The 17,540-nt window shown below is 36.6% G+C and overlaps 2 protein-coding genes across 2 annotated transcripts; both read right to left on the bottom strand.

Moving 5' to 3' along the window:
• Positions 1-4,479: 4,479 nt before the first annotated feature.
• LOC110226536 lies at positions 4,480-4,724 on the bottom strand. Its single transcript, XM_021018474.1, has 2 exons — positions 4,589-4,724; positions 4,480-4,487 (listed from the first exon to the last, which is right to left on the bottom strand). The coding sequence occupies exons 1-2, from the start codon at positions 4,722-4,724 to the stop codon at positions 4,480-4,482; spliced, it is 144 nt and encodes a 47-aa protein (XP_020874133.1).
• A 7,703-nt stretch (positions 4,725-12,427) lies between these two features.
• Positions 12,428-14,251, bottom strand: LOC110226118. The gene is made up of 6 exons (XM_021016753.1): positions 14,169-14,251; positions 13,993-14,077; positions 13,496-13,901; positions 13,291-13,414; positions 12,992-13,207; positions 12,428-12,887 (listed from the first exon to the last, which is right to left on the bottom strand). Exons 4-6 carry the CDS (start codon positions 13,408-13,410, stop codon positions 12,546-12,548), a joined length of 678 nt encoding a protein of 225 aa, XP_020872412.1. The 5' UTR covers positions 13,411-13,414; positions 13,496-13,901; positions 13,993-14,077; positions 14,169-14,251; the 3' UTR covers positions 12,428-12,545.
• Between the last annotated feature and the right edge of the window lie 3,289 nt (positions 14,252-17,540).

Below are 17,540 nucleotides of genomic sequence, written 5' to 3'. Positions count from 1 at the left end.
CTCACCACTCTTTTTTCATTTTAGCAGGTATGGAGTTCAACCTTCGATGTTCAGAATCTATGCCAGACTTCTCCAGGATCGGAATGATAAACGAAGATGTTCCAAATGAGCCAAACAGGCAGCCTCTTCCACCTCGCGGCTTCTTCAGATCTCAGATCCGAGCTCCGTGCGCTTTGATCAGGAATCTCCCAATCAGAGACCAAGGAACAGCGATGGCATTCATAGAGGCACTTGCACTTCAACATTGGAAGCTTACATTGGAAAAGAGGAGACTCCGGAAGAGGATTAACCGGATGCAACGCAGGCTTACTACGATATCAAGTGATCTTCACATTCTTGGTTCTCACCCCGGAGAATGGATCGAGCTTGGAATCTCTGACTTCGCTCGAATTCCGGAATGCATGATGCCAATCCTCGACCTTGCTGGTCAAGGAGTTGAAGTGTTCTGTTCCTCAACAAGATTTCCCTAATCCGAAGCGTTCGATGAGGGACATTCCATCTTATTTGTTTGAATAAACGCTCTATTTCCAATCTCCTGTATGTTCGCATAGCCGAACCTTTATTTGCTTCACTTGTTCGCACAGTCGAACCTTTTCCTTTAATAAAGAAATAAAACAAAATTTTTATTAATAGCTGAACTCGTTTCCGAGCTGCCTACGTACCCATTTCGGGATCAAGCCACACCGTAGTTCATGTACATAAAAATGCGTGTAGCTTTAAACATAAAACTTCTTTAGGTTGATCACATTCCAAGGTCGCTTGACTGGCCTGTCTTCCAAGTCTTTCAGCCTATAAACACCGTTCTGAACCACTTCGGTAACAATGTAAGGTCCTTCCCAATTAATACCGAGTTTACCGGCACCTTCTTCTTTTTAATTGTCAAAGACGCGCCTTAAAAGATAATCTCCTACGAAGAACGGCCTACTTTTGACTTTAGAGTTGTAATATCGGGCTGCTGCCTGCTGGTAATTCTGAATTCGAATCAAAGCTTGATCGCGCCTTTCATTTATGGTATCTAGTAAATTATTAAGCATTGCTGAATTTTCTTCCTCATTTAATGGTGCTTCTGTTCGGCGAAGTCCGGGCACGTTGAGTTCAGCTGGTACTACTGCCTCCATGCCATAAACCAGAGAGAATGGAGTTTCTCCGGTGGGTCGCCTAGGGGTTGTACGATAGGCCCATAGGACGGGTTGGAGTTCTTCATACCATCCTCCCTTTAGATGATTCAAGCGTTTCTTGAGATTGCTCAGTATTGTCTTGTTCGCGGCTTCGGCTTGACCGTTTCCTTGCGGATATCGTGGAGTAGAGTAACTGACTTTAATTCCCCAGTCCGCACAAAAGGCATCAAACTCTTGTGAAATGAATTGTGGCCCGTTATCAGTGACTATTTCGTACGGAACTCCATGTCGACATATAATATTTTTCCAAATGAAAGTCTTCACCGCCGAATCCTTGATGCCAACATATGCCTCAGCTTGAATCCACTTTGAAAAGTAGTCCGTCATAACCAAAAGGTATTGTACACCTCGAGTTGATCTGTGCAATGGTCCAATGATGTCCATTGACCACCTCATAAACGGGTATGGGGTGGAGATGGAAGAGAATAACTCCGAAGGTTGACGGATCAATGGTGCATGGAGTTGGCAGCGCTTACATCTTTGGGCGAATTTGACACAATCCGTGATCATAGTGGGCCAATAGTATCCCATTCTTTTAACTTTAAAAGCCATAGCTCTTCCTGATGAATGACTCCCACATAATCCTTCATGCACTTCGCTCATGACAATTTCGACTTCGGGCCCAAAAATGCATAATAGGTAAGGGTCACTGACACCTCGTCTATACAATGCATCCTTTGATAGTCTTGAGTCCTTGGCCTCGTAGTCTCCATCCATTCTTGAGTCCTTGGCCTCGTAGTCTCCATTAAACTGGTTAACTACTAATTGCGAATCACAATAAAAGACTATTTCCTTAGCTCCAACTCCTTGTGCCAATCGAAGTCCGACAATTAGGGCTTCGTATTCTGCCTCATTGTTGGAAGCATTAAATAATAATCGGAATGATTGTTCTAGAATTTCCGATGTTGGAGATTCCAACTTGATTCCCACTCCGGATCCTTGCTTTGATGAAGACCCATCTACATGCAATTTCCAAGTTTGGTTCTCTGGTTGTTCTAGCGTGCCAGGTATTGGTAGTTCGGTCAGGAAATCTGCTAAAACCTGAGCCTTCATACTGATTCGGCTTTTGAATTCTATATCGTACTCGCTCAATTCTACCGCCCATTTCACCAAACGTCCGGACTGTCTTGGACTATGAAGTATTGTTCGGAGTGGCTGGTTGGTTAGTACTTCGATCGGATGGGATTGAAAATATGGGCGCAGCTTCTGAGCTAAAGTCACTACTGCGAGTGCGAGTTTTTCCATCATTGTATATCTGGTTTCCGGATCCGTCATTGACTTACTTATATAGTAAATCGGCTTCTGCTCTCCGCGGTCTTCCCGGACCAGGACTCCACTAACCGCGTGGTTTGAAACTGACACGTACAGATAAAGCTTTTCGTCCACTTCCGGTTTGGACAATATAGGTGGGGTAGTTAAATATGCCTTAAGCTGCCCGAAAACTTCTTCACACTTTTCATCCCAAAGGAATCCTTTGTTTCCTTTTAGAATTTGGTAAAAAGGCAACGACTTATCTGTTGATCTCGAGATAAAACGATTTAAAGCCGCGATCCGCCCAGTCAAACGCTGTACCTCCTTGAAGTTTCTCGGAGACTGCATGTTTAGAAAGGCGTTGATTTGGTTTGGATTGGCCTCAATCCCTCTCTCTGTCACAATATAGCCTAGAAATTCTACGGATGGGATTCCGAATGTGCACTTTGCCGGGTTTAGCTTCATTTGATACTTATTGAGAATATCGAAACATTCCTCTAGATGCTTAACGTGATCCTCCTTCTTTAATGATTTAACCAACATGTCATCTCTGTAGACTTCCATTGTCTTCCCGAGATGATTGTGGAACATTTTGTTAACCAACCGTTGATAAGTTACTCCTGCATTTTTTAAACCAAAAGGCATCACTTTGTAACAATAGATACCTCTATCCGTGATAAATGACGTTTTTTCTTGGTCCTCGGGGTTCATCATTATTTGATTATAACCCGAGAAAGCATCCATGAAGGTCAGCAGTTCATTCCCAGCGGTGGACTCTAAGAGTCGATCTATATGCGGGAGCGGGAAACTATCTTTAGGACATGCTTTATTGAGGTCCGTGAAGTCGATGCATACTCTATCTTTTCCATTCTTCTTTTTAACCACGACGGTGTTTGCTACCCATTCCGGGTATTGTCCTTCCCTTATGGACCCTATCTTTAAAAGTTTGTCCACTTCGTCGTTTACTATTTTTGCTCGTTCTACTCCGAGCTTTCTTCTTTTTTGCTTTATAGGCTTGAAACTTGGATCCACGTTTAGTTCATGACAAATTATGCTTGGATCTATGCCAGGCATATCCGCCGTCGACCATGCAAATGATGTTTCGTTTTTCCTTAAAAGCTCGATCAAAGCTTCCTTTATTTGCCCAGTCAAAGTAGCTCCAATTCGAATTTTCCGATCCGGTTTATCTTCTTTCAACACTACTTCGATTACTACATCATCTCTTTTCTGCCCGCTAGGAAATTTTTGTCTTAGTCCCTCTTTTTCGGGCTTCGTTAATTGCTATTGAATCTTCAAACGGTGGCTAGCTAGATAACATGTTCTCGAAGCTTCTTGATCCCCCCGAATTGTTTCCACTCCATTTGGTGCTGGAAATTTGATACATTGATGATACGTAGAGGGGACTGCCTTCATTTGATAAATCCAAGGAGTCCCGAGGATGATGTTGTAAGCCACGGGCTTATCAAAAACAACAAAATCCACGTTCTTTGACACCCGTTTGGCAAGGACTGGTAGCTTGATTGTTCCGAGGGACATGGCTGATTCACTTGTGAATGCTACTAACGGAGATGGAGGCCCTATTATGTCTGCCCGACTAATTCCCATTCTTTCTAAAGTACTTAAAAAGATTAGATCGACCGAACTGCCCGTATCGATAAGAATCCTTGATACTTCGAAGTTGGCAACGTCCAAGGTAATGACTAATGCATCATCATGAGGTCTCTCGAGATGCCGCGTTTCTTCTTCGTCAAATGATATTGATGCACCTTGAAAATCGACTTCTTCACTCAAACTTGCTTTGAGTAAAACATTTCGCCTATGTTTCTTGAAGGAACTTATCGAGTCTCGGCAAAATTTAGAACCTCCTAGAATCACATTAATCTTACCCTTCGAACTCCTTGGCTCTTCTTCATTAGATAACTTTGGTCTTTTGGAATTCTTGTCTTTGGAGTTACCCCTTGCTTCGTGGTATTCTTTCACGAAATCTTTTATATTGAATTTGGAAAGATCTCCACTGGCCCAAAGCTCCGCGAGATGCCTCTTAAGGACACTACAATCCTTGGTTAAGTGTCCGGTTACGTTTATATCGCAATATAAACTTTCATCACGGATCCAAGTGTTTGACCTTCCTTTCCCTTGGAATTGCTTTCCGACAATACTGTTGAACGGTTGCGACCCAAATTTTCTTGGTCCTTTGCTCTCCCTAGACTCGAACTTCTTGATAGGAACGGTAATTGCCGGCTTCTCTTGTTTATTTCTTTTGGCAAAATTTTCTTTTTCGTCCTCTACTTCCATCCAGTTGTTTGCGCGGAAGAGTGCATCCTGAATTGTGTCTGGTTTATGAAGTATTAAATCCTCCTTAAACCTTGAATCATGTCGCAATCCTTTTCGTAGGGCAGATAAAGCTGATTGCTGCGAGATTCTTGGGAGCTTTGACAGCACTCCTTTGAACTTGGTGATGAAAACTCGAAGTGACTCATTTGATCCTTGTGACAGGTTCCAAAGATCGGCATCCGAAACACTTTTGTCCATAAGGATGGAATATTGTTTTAAGAACACAGCTGATAGTTCGTCGAAATTGCTGATCGAACCCAGCTCTAATTGGGTGAACCACATTAGAGCTTGGCCACATAGATTTTCCGAAAAGAGCTTGCAGTACCCTGCATCCTCATCAGATTCATCCAATTCGACTCTTCCGGCAGCTATCAGGAAAGCTGCGAGATAGCTCTTCGGATCCTCCAATCCGCTGTAAGGGTCCAACTTGAGCTTCCGAGAATCTTTGATTCTTAAACTTACGATTCGCGGAATGAAAGATGTTCTCCTAGCTTCTTCAATGACTCGATTGATATCCGGCTCCAAACTCGTAGCCTGATGGAACTTTGACTTCATTTCTTTTAGTTCCTGGCTAATCTTCCTCATAGTCTCGAACTGGTCGAGGTTTTCCTGCTCGTATTGATCTGCAAGTTGAACTTCATCTTCGAGCTGTGTCTCTCCCTCCAATGGCTGAACTACATTATTAGTAGCACCGGGAGTTGTTTGTCCGCTGGTTTCATTTCGCGCAACGGAACTTGGCGAGTTGAATATCCTTCTTCGGATTCCCACATGATTTCCTGCACTTAAAGAGCGAACACGAGTTTGTATCGTACTGACGTTTTGACTAAGAGATACCTGGGATGTTTGTAACGTGTCGACGGCCTTTTCCACATTCGAGAACTTCTGCGACATTTCTGACATAGTTTGTTGCATGGCTTTGAGGGTTTCGGCCAATGACAGCTCAACTGCGTCTCCTCCAGACATTGCTGCTTATATCGGAAATGGAAATGTAGTAAAGAAAAATCTGACCGCTCAAGAATCCTCTATCCCCACAGGCGGCGCCAAAATGTGGATGTCGGATTCTCACACTCAAGTATTTTTATTAAGTAGGAAAGATTATTCTTAAGGGACAAAAATAAATATGCAAAAAGCTTATGAATTGCTACAAAAATTAATATAGTATTTCTTACTCGAGAGGAAGATCCCCTTTTCATGGCCATTGGCCTTTATATTTATACATAAAAAAACGACATTTAAATGGCTAATTAAGTACAATTATTCTCTCTTAAATGTGTCCGTTTTTATCTTTGATTTTAATGCTTAACGTTCGAATTTGAGTTGATTCCGATCTTCATGGGCCTCGCCTTTTGGCCCAAATGTCCTTGGACCGACTTAACCACGACTTCGTCTCCGGACTAGTGTCGAGGTGCAGTCACTTTGGATTCTCCTTGTGGTGATAACCACTTCGACTGTTCTTTTGTCTTGTGGGTCTAATGGACTTTACCCCTTATGGGCCGTTACCCTGACTACGTGGCAATCTTTGGTTGGTCCTGGACCTCTGGTGCGGGATCCGACACCAACAGGGTTGATCTGTGTTGAATAGGAAATTTAAAAATTCTCCAAACCGCCTCTGAAGCTGATACATATCTATAGACATAAAAAAAATTAAATAAATAAAATTGTAACAGGATAAAAACTTACTAATTTACATATGGTTAAGGTAATAACATACCTGCAGTCAAACCAATCTTTTATTTCATCCTTCTGTTTCTCATTTGAATCTGGTTCTTGAGCTATAGTAGCTGTATCACCAGTTGTTGTAGCACCAGTTGCTGTTTCACCTGTTGTTAGCTGATTTATAGGCTCAACGATCACTGTAACCATATCTGGTCCTTTGTTTATATACTTAAACAAGTATTTGATAGAACCATTCTGATTGCACCATTCCACGTTGATATGAGCATTATATCGAAGAGAGAGCTTCTTATTATAAGGGACAACGTACCTATTGTCACATTTAACATCACCTTTCTCAATATAATCTTCTGCGAGCCTCCTCCTATAGACAGGATAACCATCACTACCAACCTTAGTGATCTCTTGATGTTTTTTTGGGTATAGCTTAGAACACTGGCCATCAACCATACACGGAGAATTTGGATTCGCTGAGCCACATGGTGCATGAATCATAGAGTTTTTGATAACTTCATATAGCTCTGGTTCTTTCTCTTTGTCTAGAATTTCTGCAGATATGATCTTGTCAATGTCGTCAGCTGTTGGTAGTTTACTATTAACATCCATAAATAAGAGGATGTGAGCATGAGGCAATCCTCTTTTCTGGAATTCAACAGTATACATAGCTGGAAGAGGAAAAGAAGCAATAGTTAGGAAAAACAAATATCATTTGCTGTATTCTTAAACTATAAAACCGACACTGTAAAATGAAAAACTTACATGTAGCTGTCTTTCCAAGCATTTTTCTTTCTGTTAAGTCTTTCATCAGAGAATCCAATTTCATTTTGAATATCCTCGATGTCCGGTCTATCATCAACAATTAACCCTCTTGCTTCACAATATCTTGTAATCTCAGGCCACTTAGGATTACATGTAAAGGTGATGAAAAGATCTGGGAAACCATAACGCTTACAGATAGCCATAGCATCGTAATAGCTTTGGATCATATATCTAGGTCCACCAGTGAAAGATGCTGGAATAAGAATCTCTTCAGCCATATCTTTGGTTCCAGAGTTAGCAGCTTCTTTAATGGAGTTGAAATTCTCACATCGTAGCTTAGACTGATTAAACTTGATATAAGAGAGGCGGTTTGATTCAATAGTTGTATATGCATCACACAGAAACTGTTGGAACAACCTCTTTGATTCAAGCAGAGTATGACACTCATTTTCCCTCTCTTGAATGCGGAAAGCAAACCACTGTCTCATACTTATACACTTTTTCTTCTTGTTGTTGCTTGATTTGTAACACTTCTCAATACCAGGCCTGTAACCATCTTCACCATAACAAAATATTAGAGGGTATTGTAGAGCCAAATAGGAAATATGAATCTGGCTGATCCTCTTTAGGCGTCCATTTGAGGATTTTTCAAGAATTATATCACGAACTGGCATGTCAGGAATGAAATCACCAGGGATCAAAGCTGCAACGTCTCCTGCTGTAGGCATACTGTATTGCCTCCCATCAACACCTTGATGATCAGCAACAATCCGCATATGAAATGGTTCATCATCATTAGATTGAAACCTCTCTCTTGCAGACCTGAATTTCTTGACATAAGGGTTTGATTCATTCAGCATTTTTATTATTGCTTCAATCAGTTCCTTGTTCAGTTTTTTTTTCCAAGAGGTAGACTTTAGATTTTTACCCTTGCTGCAATGACCATAAGAAAACACAGAGTTAGATAACTACAGCTGAATATAGTAGCGAAGTTAATATAACAATATTTTTGGTTTTCAAATACTATTATAACTCTTACCCGATGACAGTAGCTCTATGATTAACTTCAGTTTCAGTATCAACTATATAAAGTTGTGAATACTTAGCATAATCACCAGCAGCAGGTTTTAATCCCCCAATTTGATGATAGTTTCCTCCTTGCAATCGAAACATTGCAGGTCCTTTACCTTTAGGCATAGATTTATCTACCTTCCCACCAAGGGAGGTCATTGCGAAGAGCATATTATAAATCCTTAAATTCTCTCTGAAATTTCTACTAATTGCATCTTTTCCTTTAAGAAGCTTTTTAATAAGCTCTGGTGATTCCTTGAGAAATGGCAATTTCACACTGCCTTGCCCACAACATAGAGTAAATGTTGGATCCTTACCATTGTTTCTTTTGTTTATGCGCTCATCAAACCACATCAAAGCACCACAATACTTACACTTGTATGTAGGATCACCATGATCAAGATATCCTAAAGGAAAAACAGAGTGTTAGTAATATTTACGCAACAAAGGATGCTATATGTAGAGCAAATAAATGTCTATCTAACTATATTTTTAAGTTCTAACTTGCTTTCTTTGCTTTTGCTACTCCCCTTTTTGTGGGGAAAGCCAATCTTGGCCGACCTCTTTTCTTAGGTAGATTTATATTTTGAGTCACTGCTTTCCTTTCTACACTTTTCCTAGTAACACTTACAGTAGGAGTAGTGAATTCAACAGTTGATTCATCCGCTGAACAACTCAAGTTAATAACTTGTTGTGGAGAATTAAATATCTGTTTAATAGAAGGTTCCTAAACAGGAGCCGAGTAACCTTCTTCAACTTCATCTTCTGTGTTTCTAACAGAGTAGTGTTGTGTTCCATCAGATTCACTGTCATTCATTCCAATATAATTAATATGCTCTATACTTTCATCATCAGTGCTACAATCTGTTAAGGTTGGCTGTACTGGTTCTTTTCCTTTTCCTATGAAGTAAAAACACATATATAATTAAGTGAAGTATTTAGATAGTAGATTGGTAAAACTCTGAAAAGTAAGACAGTAACTTAAGAAATGTCTGTTACCTTTGTCTGTAGGAGAAAATGATGCATTAGCAAAGGCGTCTTGTAAATTTCTGACATGGCAGTTATTTTCTCGTGGAACAGGTGTACAGCCTGACGGTTTGCCTAAGCATGAAGTAGGAAGAGCAGGACCAAGTAGTTGTTATGTATGTTTTGAAGATAATGATTGCTGCTGACTGGTAGGGGTCTTACTTGTTTCATCATTTCTGCAAGGAAGATTGGTAATATCTCTAAACACTCTGCTAAAGGCTGATTTTAGAGGAACAGAACTATTTGTGTTAAAGACAGTAGCTTGAGTAATTTGGCTCTGTGGTGTTGGAGTCTGAATAACACGTTATCTTTTAGCTGGTTTAGGAGAAGAGTTCAAGTCTATAAGAGGGTAGTTAGGCTTAGAGCCAGTAGCTTGAGTAATTTGGCTCTGTGATGTTGGTGTTTGACCAAACTGGACTGTTTTAGGTGTTTTAGGTGAGGAATTCAAATCTAGAAAAGGGTAGTTAGGCTTAGAGCCAGTAGTTTGAGTAATTTGGCTCTGCGATGTTGGAGTTTGATTAACACGGGATCTTTTAGCTGGTGTAGGTGAAGAGTTCAAGTCTAAAAGAGGGTAGTCAGGCTTTTTTCATATTTGAAAACAAAAGAAAAACAGCGAGTTTAAGCAAAATGGTTCTTCTGATAAACAATGAACTTCATACTGAAATAGCCTTTTAAAAATTAAATGGCAGATACGCCATTGATCAAGTAATATTGATCTGTTAATAAAATATAGACAGTTTTTATATTCTAGGCATTGAGATAAATTTAGATGGTTCAATGATAATATTTAGAAAATCTGTCCAATATTATTGTTAGTGATTCATATAATAATTGATAAGTTATTAAAAGTGAAGTGGCAATGTTTATAATTACGCAGATTAAGGAAATACAGCAAGCAATGAGGATCTTGATTGATGCTTGTCTAAAGCTAACCAATACCTTTAACATCTAGGTATGCTTTCTAAACAGTTTCTTAAACCAAATCATTTAATTTACTAAAGTAAACGAATTTACCTAAATAGTTATGTTTGAGATATAGTTAGACTTAAATTCATAATTAATTTATAACCCTTTTTCTCTTAATAGGCTTCAGTCTTAAACTTGTAGACATCAAAATACCAAAAAACCACATAATTGTAAAACAGATTCAACACAGATTAAAATATTAAAGAGAAAGAAAGTTTGCAAACTCTTGTGCAGAGTTGCAGTAGTAGTTGATAAAAACAAAAGAAAATTAAAAACATTCAGAGTCAAAACAGAAACTTAAAACATAACACCTAAACATTCAGAGTTCTTCAAAAGAGCTAGCCACCGTAACACATCCACAGATATCCCTCACAAGAATTAGTTCTCCTCAACCATCTCCATCATGACATCTTCCTTATCACTTGAAGTATTTTCAAAAGAGCGCCTAACAGAAAGATAGTTGCATTTATGTTAACACTGAAAAATGAAAAACATAAAAGAAGTCTAAAATATAAATGATACTTACAGGTAGCTCGGTAAGTCTAGCTCATAGAAAATGGGATCAATGTAGAGACGTGAATAGCAAGATTCACTCATTAAGACATTTTTTCCTATAGTACAATAATAAACACAGTCAATATAACAATGCAAAAATAAGTTCAGCAATAGCAAAATCTCATTAAAACCTACCACAGTACGATGAGATCCTCTAGAAACGCAAAACTGCAACTATCTTATCATAGTTGTAATCTACAGAGCTAATTCTTCTGGACCAAGCGTTGATAAAGAACTCATACCACTTACCAATAGCAACGCATTTGATAGTCTCACCCCTAGATTCATGTAGCCATCAAAGCATATTGTTTTTACTAGATATAACATGATAACAAACTTCATTATCTTGTACAAAATTAGACAGAAATATAGAAAACTTACACATTGTTAGCAATCTTGAAACAGACATAGCGAGCTTCATAATCTGTCTCCCCAGGACGACAAACAAAGGGAAACCTTCCAATGGTGGACACAGCAAAGATCACACCCATAGCATCTAAAAAAACACAACACAAAATGGTTGGAAAGACATATAAATAGATAACTATATAACTTGAACTTAGTCTCTTTTATTACCAGTGACATAGGTTCCATCATCTGGATGAGGGTTTCTGATAGAATCAGGAGTCATAAAGTCAAAGAAATTGCTAAAACCCCTAGATCTAACAGGCCAAATTGTTGTTTGTCTGATACACCTAATCTGAAGTGGCAATGGTGCAAATCTGGCTTGGTATTCTGAGGGTACGACTGGTTGGAAGTCAGACATGTAATACCACAAACCTTCTTTGAGTCCAGGTTGAAAGTTCCACATGTAGTTGTCTCTAGGAATTGTTGCATCGCAGAAATTACCCTATACAAACAAAAACAAAAAAGTCAAGAGATATTAAGTAAGAAAAGAAAGTAAATGGTTGATCTTCACTATGTTTTAAAACAGAAGATAAGAATTACAAACAAACCTTCTCATCTGCGAGAATCATTGTGGTTACATCACCATTCAATGGTGGATTGTGATGCCAGATACGCATTATCTTAACATAAACCCTCCATTCTGTAGAGTTAACACGAATTTGGGAAAGAAGATGCATATCAACCATTTTTTTTTAACGATTCTGCTCTGCTTTGAAAAGGGAAGTTACAGTGTTTCTTTCTCAATTCTAAACGATAGGTCTAGTTGGTTATATAGAGAGATTGATGAAGAGGCATAATAAATTGTTAAAGAAAATAAAGGAAATCGAAACGTTATTAATTGTTTTATTAATATACTCTATATTTTTTAGATTATAGAGAATCATTGATAATGATTGAAAAAGTTGCCAGTTACCAAAATGATTACTTTTAAAGATTACCTGTCAAATATGGAAGATTGAGTGTACATTATATATAGACAATATATATACTTCTAAGAATTTTAATATCCTACATATATGAAGTTATACGGAATCTTAGTTATACCTATATATGTAGATGTATGTCTATTATGCTCTCTAATGAATTAGGTTTATAGATGAAGTTATAGGATAAGCACGGAAGACTATATCTATTAGGTTAATTAATATAGAATAAGACTCTAATTTTAAGAAATGATATATTGAAATAAAATAGCATCCAACGAAAACAATAGAAAGGAATTAGAAAACAGAATAGCAAGCAATAATAGAAAGCAAAGTCTTAGAAATCTGAAAGCAATAAAAAAACAAAGCATGAAATAAATCAAATCATAGCAACCATTCTTCACTTCTTTTCAACCTTGACCTTCACACCACCTTTAACACATTTCCCCTCCTTCACCTCATGTGTACCCACTCCACCATTGGATACAACATTATTAGTCTTAGGCTCAGATTTGTAAGCATCATCATTAATCACCACAACAACCTTGGGAGCTATGTCCTTCACATTTGCCTCTTGATCCTTAGTAATAGAATCTTGATCACCAAAGTCAATAGGTTCAATGCACAACTTCTTAGAAGAAGAAGAATGATCAGAAGAACCGGGATTGTCAGCATAAACACGTTTAGATGATGGAGTGACAGAGTCAGAAGTCTCTTGACTCATCTCCAGCATTAGTGGCACCTGTAATAAAACAAACGATGAAATTAATACTATAGCTTAGCTAGTTTTAAGATCCATGTACTACCAATTGTTTTATGCTAAACATGTTCTGACAAAACAATTACCTGATCACCAGACACAATAGATGCATGATTGACCAATTCCTGAGAATCCTCCAGCAATTGTTCCTCAAGCAGAAGGCCATCTTTCTGCAACACTTTAGATACCTTGTATATCTCCTTCCCATCCCAAATATTCTCTTTCTCAACAGACACCAGGCTAAGAAATGTCCTTCCAAATAGATTCCTAACTGCATCTGGTATGTTTTCTGGATCATCAATCTGAAATTAAAAACTATTCGGGAACTTGTGTGTCTAGAAAAATGTAAAAAAAAAATATTAAAATATAGAATAGTGCATCAAACCTCATCAACGGAACCATTAAGCACAGATGTAGCAGACTCTCCAATGATTTCAGAGCAAACTGAATCAAACAGTAACAATTTAGCTTCACCAGTGTTGTCCATCACCTTAGCATAGAGCATAAACCTACATAAAATGTAAACAATAATGTTAGATATATAATTTACGTCTATAGACTAATAACATGTCAATAAAAGAATTTTTTACCTAGCCACGACATTAGTGACAACAGATTTGCAAGTGTCACACCAGAACCTTGGCTTTTTCCCTTTGTTATTCACATCATTCACTCCATGGTGGATATGTGTGACTTTCTTATTGCAAGCACGATAGCTAATGTAATACCAACCCAGTCGGTATCAATTGCATAGATAGTACACATCAACCTTGCCTTGCCAATCGAGCAAAAATTTAGATATTAATAGGGATATTTAATAGACACTAAAACGTTTTCTAATGATAGTAAACATAACTAATTACCTCGACAGAGTTGAGGAGATCCACAATGGTTTTCCTGGGATGATCTAAAGAAGTATCATCCTGATTAGCAACAACAATCTCAAACTTTGGGACTCTCTCACGGAAGATACACATTGCACCATCACTTGGGAGACTATATGTCAAAAACATGTATATATAGGTTAGTTCCATAGTACAGAAGTAAGTACAATAGGATAAACTATTAAATCACATGCAAAATGTACCTTTGAACAAACACAGCAATTTCAGGGATTGCTGGATTCACAAAAACTTGTGAAGCATCAAATGAGTTAGACAAAGTCTTTACACCTGTAGATTACAAATATGATATATGAGGCATAACTTCTATATAAACGGTCTCAGTATATTGATATGGTTGCTAAGATTCTGTTTTCTGTACCTTTGAAGGATTTGATCTTCACAAACCTCAACAAACAAACAACAAGACACCCACCAGCATCTTGGCTTCCTTTGTAAACAGTCTCAGCAAATGATCCCCACAAGGTAACACCGATCCTTTCATCATTTTTATGTACAAAACAGAACATGTTCAGTAGGATAAGTAGAAGATACAACACAAAAAAATTGAAAACTCTTACGTTTCATTTCTCATTTCAAACTCAATCTTGCTAGTTGGTTTGTTATTGGCTTCAAGAGTCAACAACTCTCCAATCATAACAATCTGGCCAATAACATCTATAAAAGAAAAACAGAGATAAAAATATATCATGTTCTGTTTGTAAACTATAGATTGATTTATTTAATATCTTTAAATAAAACAGATACTTACCAACCAATATGTATGGATTAAGATCTCCATTTTGAATTCTTTTGAAACTGGCTAGTGACAGGTAACTTGAGTCAGAGACAGGATCACATGGAAAGACATGAGTTCCATTTGTGAAAGTCATCTTATATAGATGAGAGGTTGGACGGAATTGGCCACTGGCATAATTGAGAGCAAAGATCTCAATGAACACCCAATGACCAACAGGTAAGCTGGAGACATATCTGCTCACCAGTTCCTTCTTCACAGTAGCATGAATCTTTTCGCCCTGTTAAAGTGTATAGAAACAGTAGAGTCAGATAAAAATAGTAGCTTTAAAATGGTTTAATGCAAACTAATTAACAATTATTATGTAACTGATTTACCTCAATGTCAGATAACACCAACTCTAGAGTTTCACCAGTGTTGGATGTGTACTGACGTCAGGAGTGAAGTACCTTCACTTGGACTCTCCACTGTGTGGTGTATGGCCTGACATCTTTGAAGTAAGCAAATGTTGCAGCAGCCATTGTTTGCTCGATTATGTTTAGAGAAAATGTTTAGATTAGAGGCTGTGAGTGCTGATGATGATGAGAGGTTAGATATGGAACTATATATAGGGTGATAGATTAGGTTAAAGAAAACTTGATGACAAAGCATATTGGTATCGCAATCTCTTCCAAATCGGCATAAAATCTCTGCATTGTTAAAATTATGGAATATAGATTAATGGTTGGCAATTAATCGGTTGTGGTTTCCAGAAATCTGTGGGAAGGAGAGGATAACTAAAAGATTCTCTGAAATGATAAGAACTGAGCGTAGGCGGGAAAATAAATTCAATTAGTAGAGGGAAACACATATTTGGAAGTCATTTAAATTGATAGTAGCAGAAGCAAGATTTGTTAAAGATTGCATTGACGAAAATGGAGGAACAATAGAGATGATAAGGTATGTGAGAAGTTATTTGTTTTGATTGTGTAAATATCAGTGGAATAAATTAGGTATGATTAGCTTCCGGAGATATTTGATTATCGAAATAGTTTAGGAATATGTCAAGTGCGAATTGGTAGCTTAAATATGGAATTATAGAAGTAATTAGAGTGAATATTTCAATGTGGTTTTAAGACAACATTCCTTAAAATCCTTATCCAAGATCCGAATATAGTTAATCCCAGATATTACCCGGATCCAAAAGAATTTATGCAAAAAAACCCTGTAAAAATGTATATGTCGATATAAGATTTAGAATACTTACTATAAAGTTATTAAATTAATAAATAATCATATACACCATTAAAATTTGGTTAATAGAAATATTAATTTGATTATATATGTATATATAAATATACTATAATTTTTTATATATATAGCTACCAGTTTTGCGACAGCAAAAATTTGTAACACAATTTTGCTACATATTACTTACAAATTAGAGACAAATAGTATTTTAAAAGGATTTGTAGCTAATATGTTACAAAATATAGATAAATAGCGACAACATACTAATGAATTTATATTGTAACAAATTTGCTTGAATATGTGTTAAAGAAGTTGTTGCAACTTTTCACAAAGCTAACTCGTCGCAAATTTTGTAACATGATTAAAATTTCATATAAAAGTTAACAATAATTATCGACGACAGCACTTTTGTAGCAAGTTGCAACGGATTAATGCCTCTATCTGTAGCGAAAGGGCACTGCTTTTGCGACAATAATTTGGTAGCAATTCTGTTGTTTTCTTCCCAACCGCAAGTTAATAATCATATGTTGTCGTCTTTTTTGCAAGTTGCCATACCCGTGATTCGTAAAGTAACAAATATAATTATTATCTTCTTCTATATAAACGCGACACATTCGTTCTCTGTTTTTATGAATGTAGATCAAGATACAAAAAAACATTTTCTTTCATATTCACTCTAAAAATTTCTCATTTGAAAAATATTTTTTCTAAAATTCTCGTTTTCTTCTTCTGTAACAAAAAAATGTCTTCGAGCAATAATATAGAGATTCTAAGAAAGTGGATGTACAATCGTATTAATCCAAATACAGGACTTGTATCCGACGAATATGAAGCTGGGTTGACTCAATTCATGGATTTTGCAAACTATCGACTGTATGAGGGGAGTCGAATATAGTGTCCGTGCCGAACGTGTAGAAATGGAGAACTCATTTCTATAAAAATTGTGTCTAAGCATTTGTATAATAGAGAGTTTCAACCCAACTATTATGTTTGGACAGCTTACGGGGAGAAATTCGAGGATCAATACCAAAATAATGCGGCCGACGAAACTCTGGAAGATAATACATTTCAAGCAGTTGGAGCGGAATGGAATTTTCAATCTGGTTATATGGGAGAAATTGTCTCAACTGGAGATATGTCAATACCACAATCAAGGTAAGTTATTATTTTGTTATATATATAAGATTTAAAATACTTACTATAAAGTTATTAGAATAATAAATAATCATATACACCATTCAAAGTTGGTTAATAGAAATATTAATTTGATTATATATGTATATATATATATATATATATCTTCTAATAGAATTCCAAGTTGTACTAGATTAAATAAAAAGTATTATTAGAGATATCATATACTCGTTGACAATGTTATAAAAGGTCTATATCTTAGTCCATACAAAAAAAAAGAAATTAAAAAAAAATACTTATTAGAAAAATCTGTTCAAAAATAAAATAAAATAATAAATATAGATAAAAATTGGTTAATTTAATATTAATTCAATTTTGTCATAATATATATATATATATATATATATATATATATATATATGTCATCTAATAGAAATTGTTAATTTCATGTGTCAATATATAAAATAAAAGTTAATATTATGGATATATATATATATATATATATATATATATATATGTATATATATTTATATATTATCTACTAGTTGAAAAAGATATAAAAATTTGGAATATTTAATTAGTCCATACAAAAATAAATAATATTCATTAAAGAAATAAAAATAATTATTAGAA

This window comes from Arabidopsis lyrata (genome assembly GCF_000004255.2).
Source record: "Arabidopsis lyrata subsp. lyrata unplaced genomic scaffold ARALYscaffold_7, whole genome shotgun sequence".
NCBI classification, from domain to species: Eukaryota; Viridiplantae; Streptophyta; class Magnoliopsida; order Brassicales; family Brassicaceae; genus Arabidopsis; species Arabidopsis lyrata.
The sequence above is the reverse complement of the archived record's forward strand: the minus strand, read 5'-3'. Positions and strand labels throughout refer to the sequence as shown.

Excerpts from the sequence above, each read along its gene's own strand:
- LOC110226536 (XM_021018474.1), bottom strand. The coding sequence starts at position 4,724 with ATGGAAGTAGAGGACGAAAAAGAAAATTTTGCCAAAAGAAATAAACAA.
- LOC110226118 (XM_021016753.1), bottom strand. The coding sequence starts at position 13,410 with ATGCTCTATGCTAAGGTGATGGACAACACTGGTGAAGCTAAATTGTTA. Across the intron at positions 13,208-13,290 it reads TTAATGGTTCCGTTGATGAG|ATTGATGATCCAGAAAACAT; the intron begins GTTTGATGCACT and ends TTTTAATTTCAG. Across the intron at positions 12,888-12,991 it reads CTATTGTGTCTGGTGATCAG|GTGCCACTAATGCTGGAGAT; the intron begins GTAATTGTTTTG and ends GTTTTATTACAG.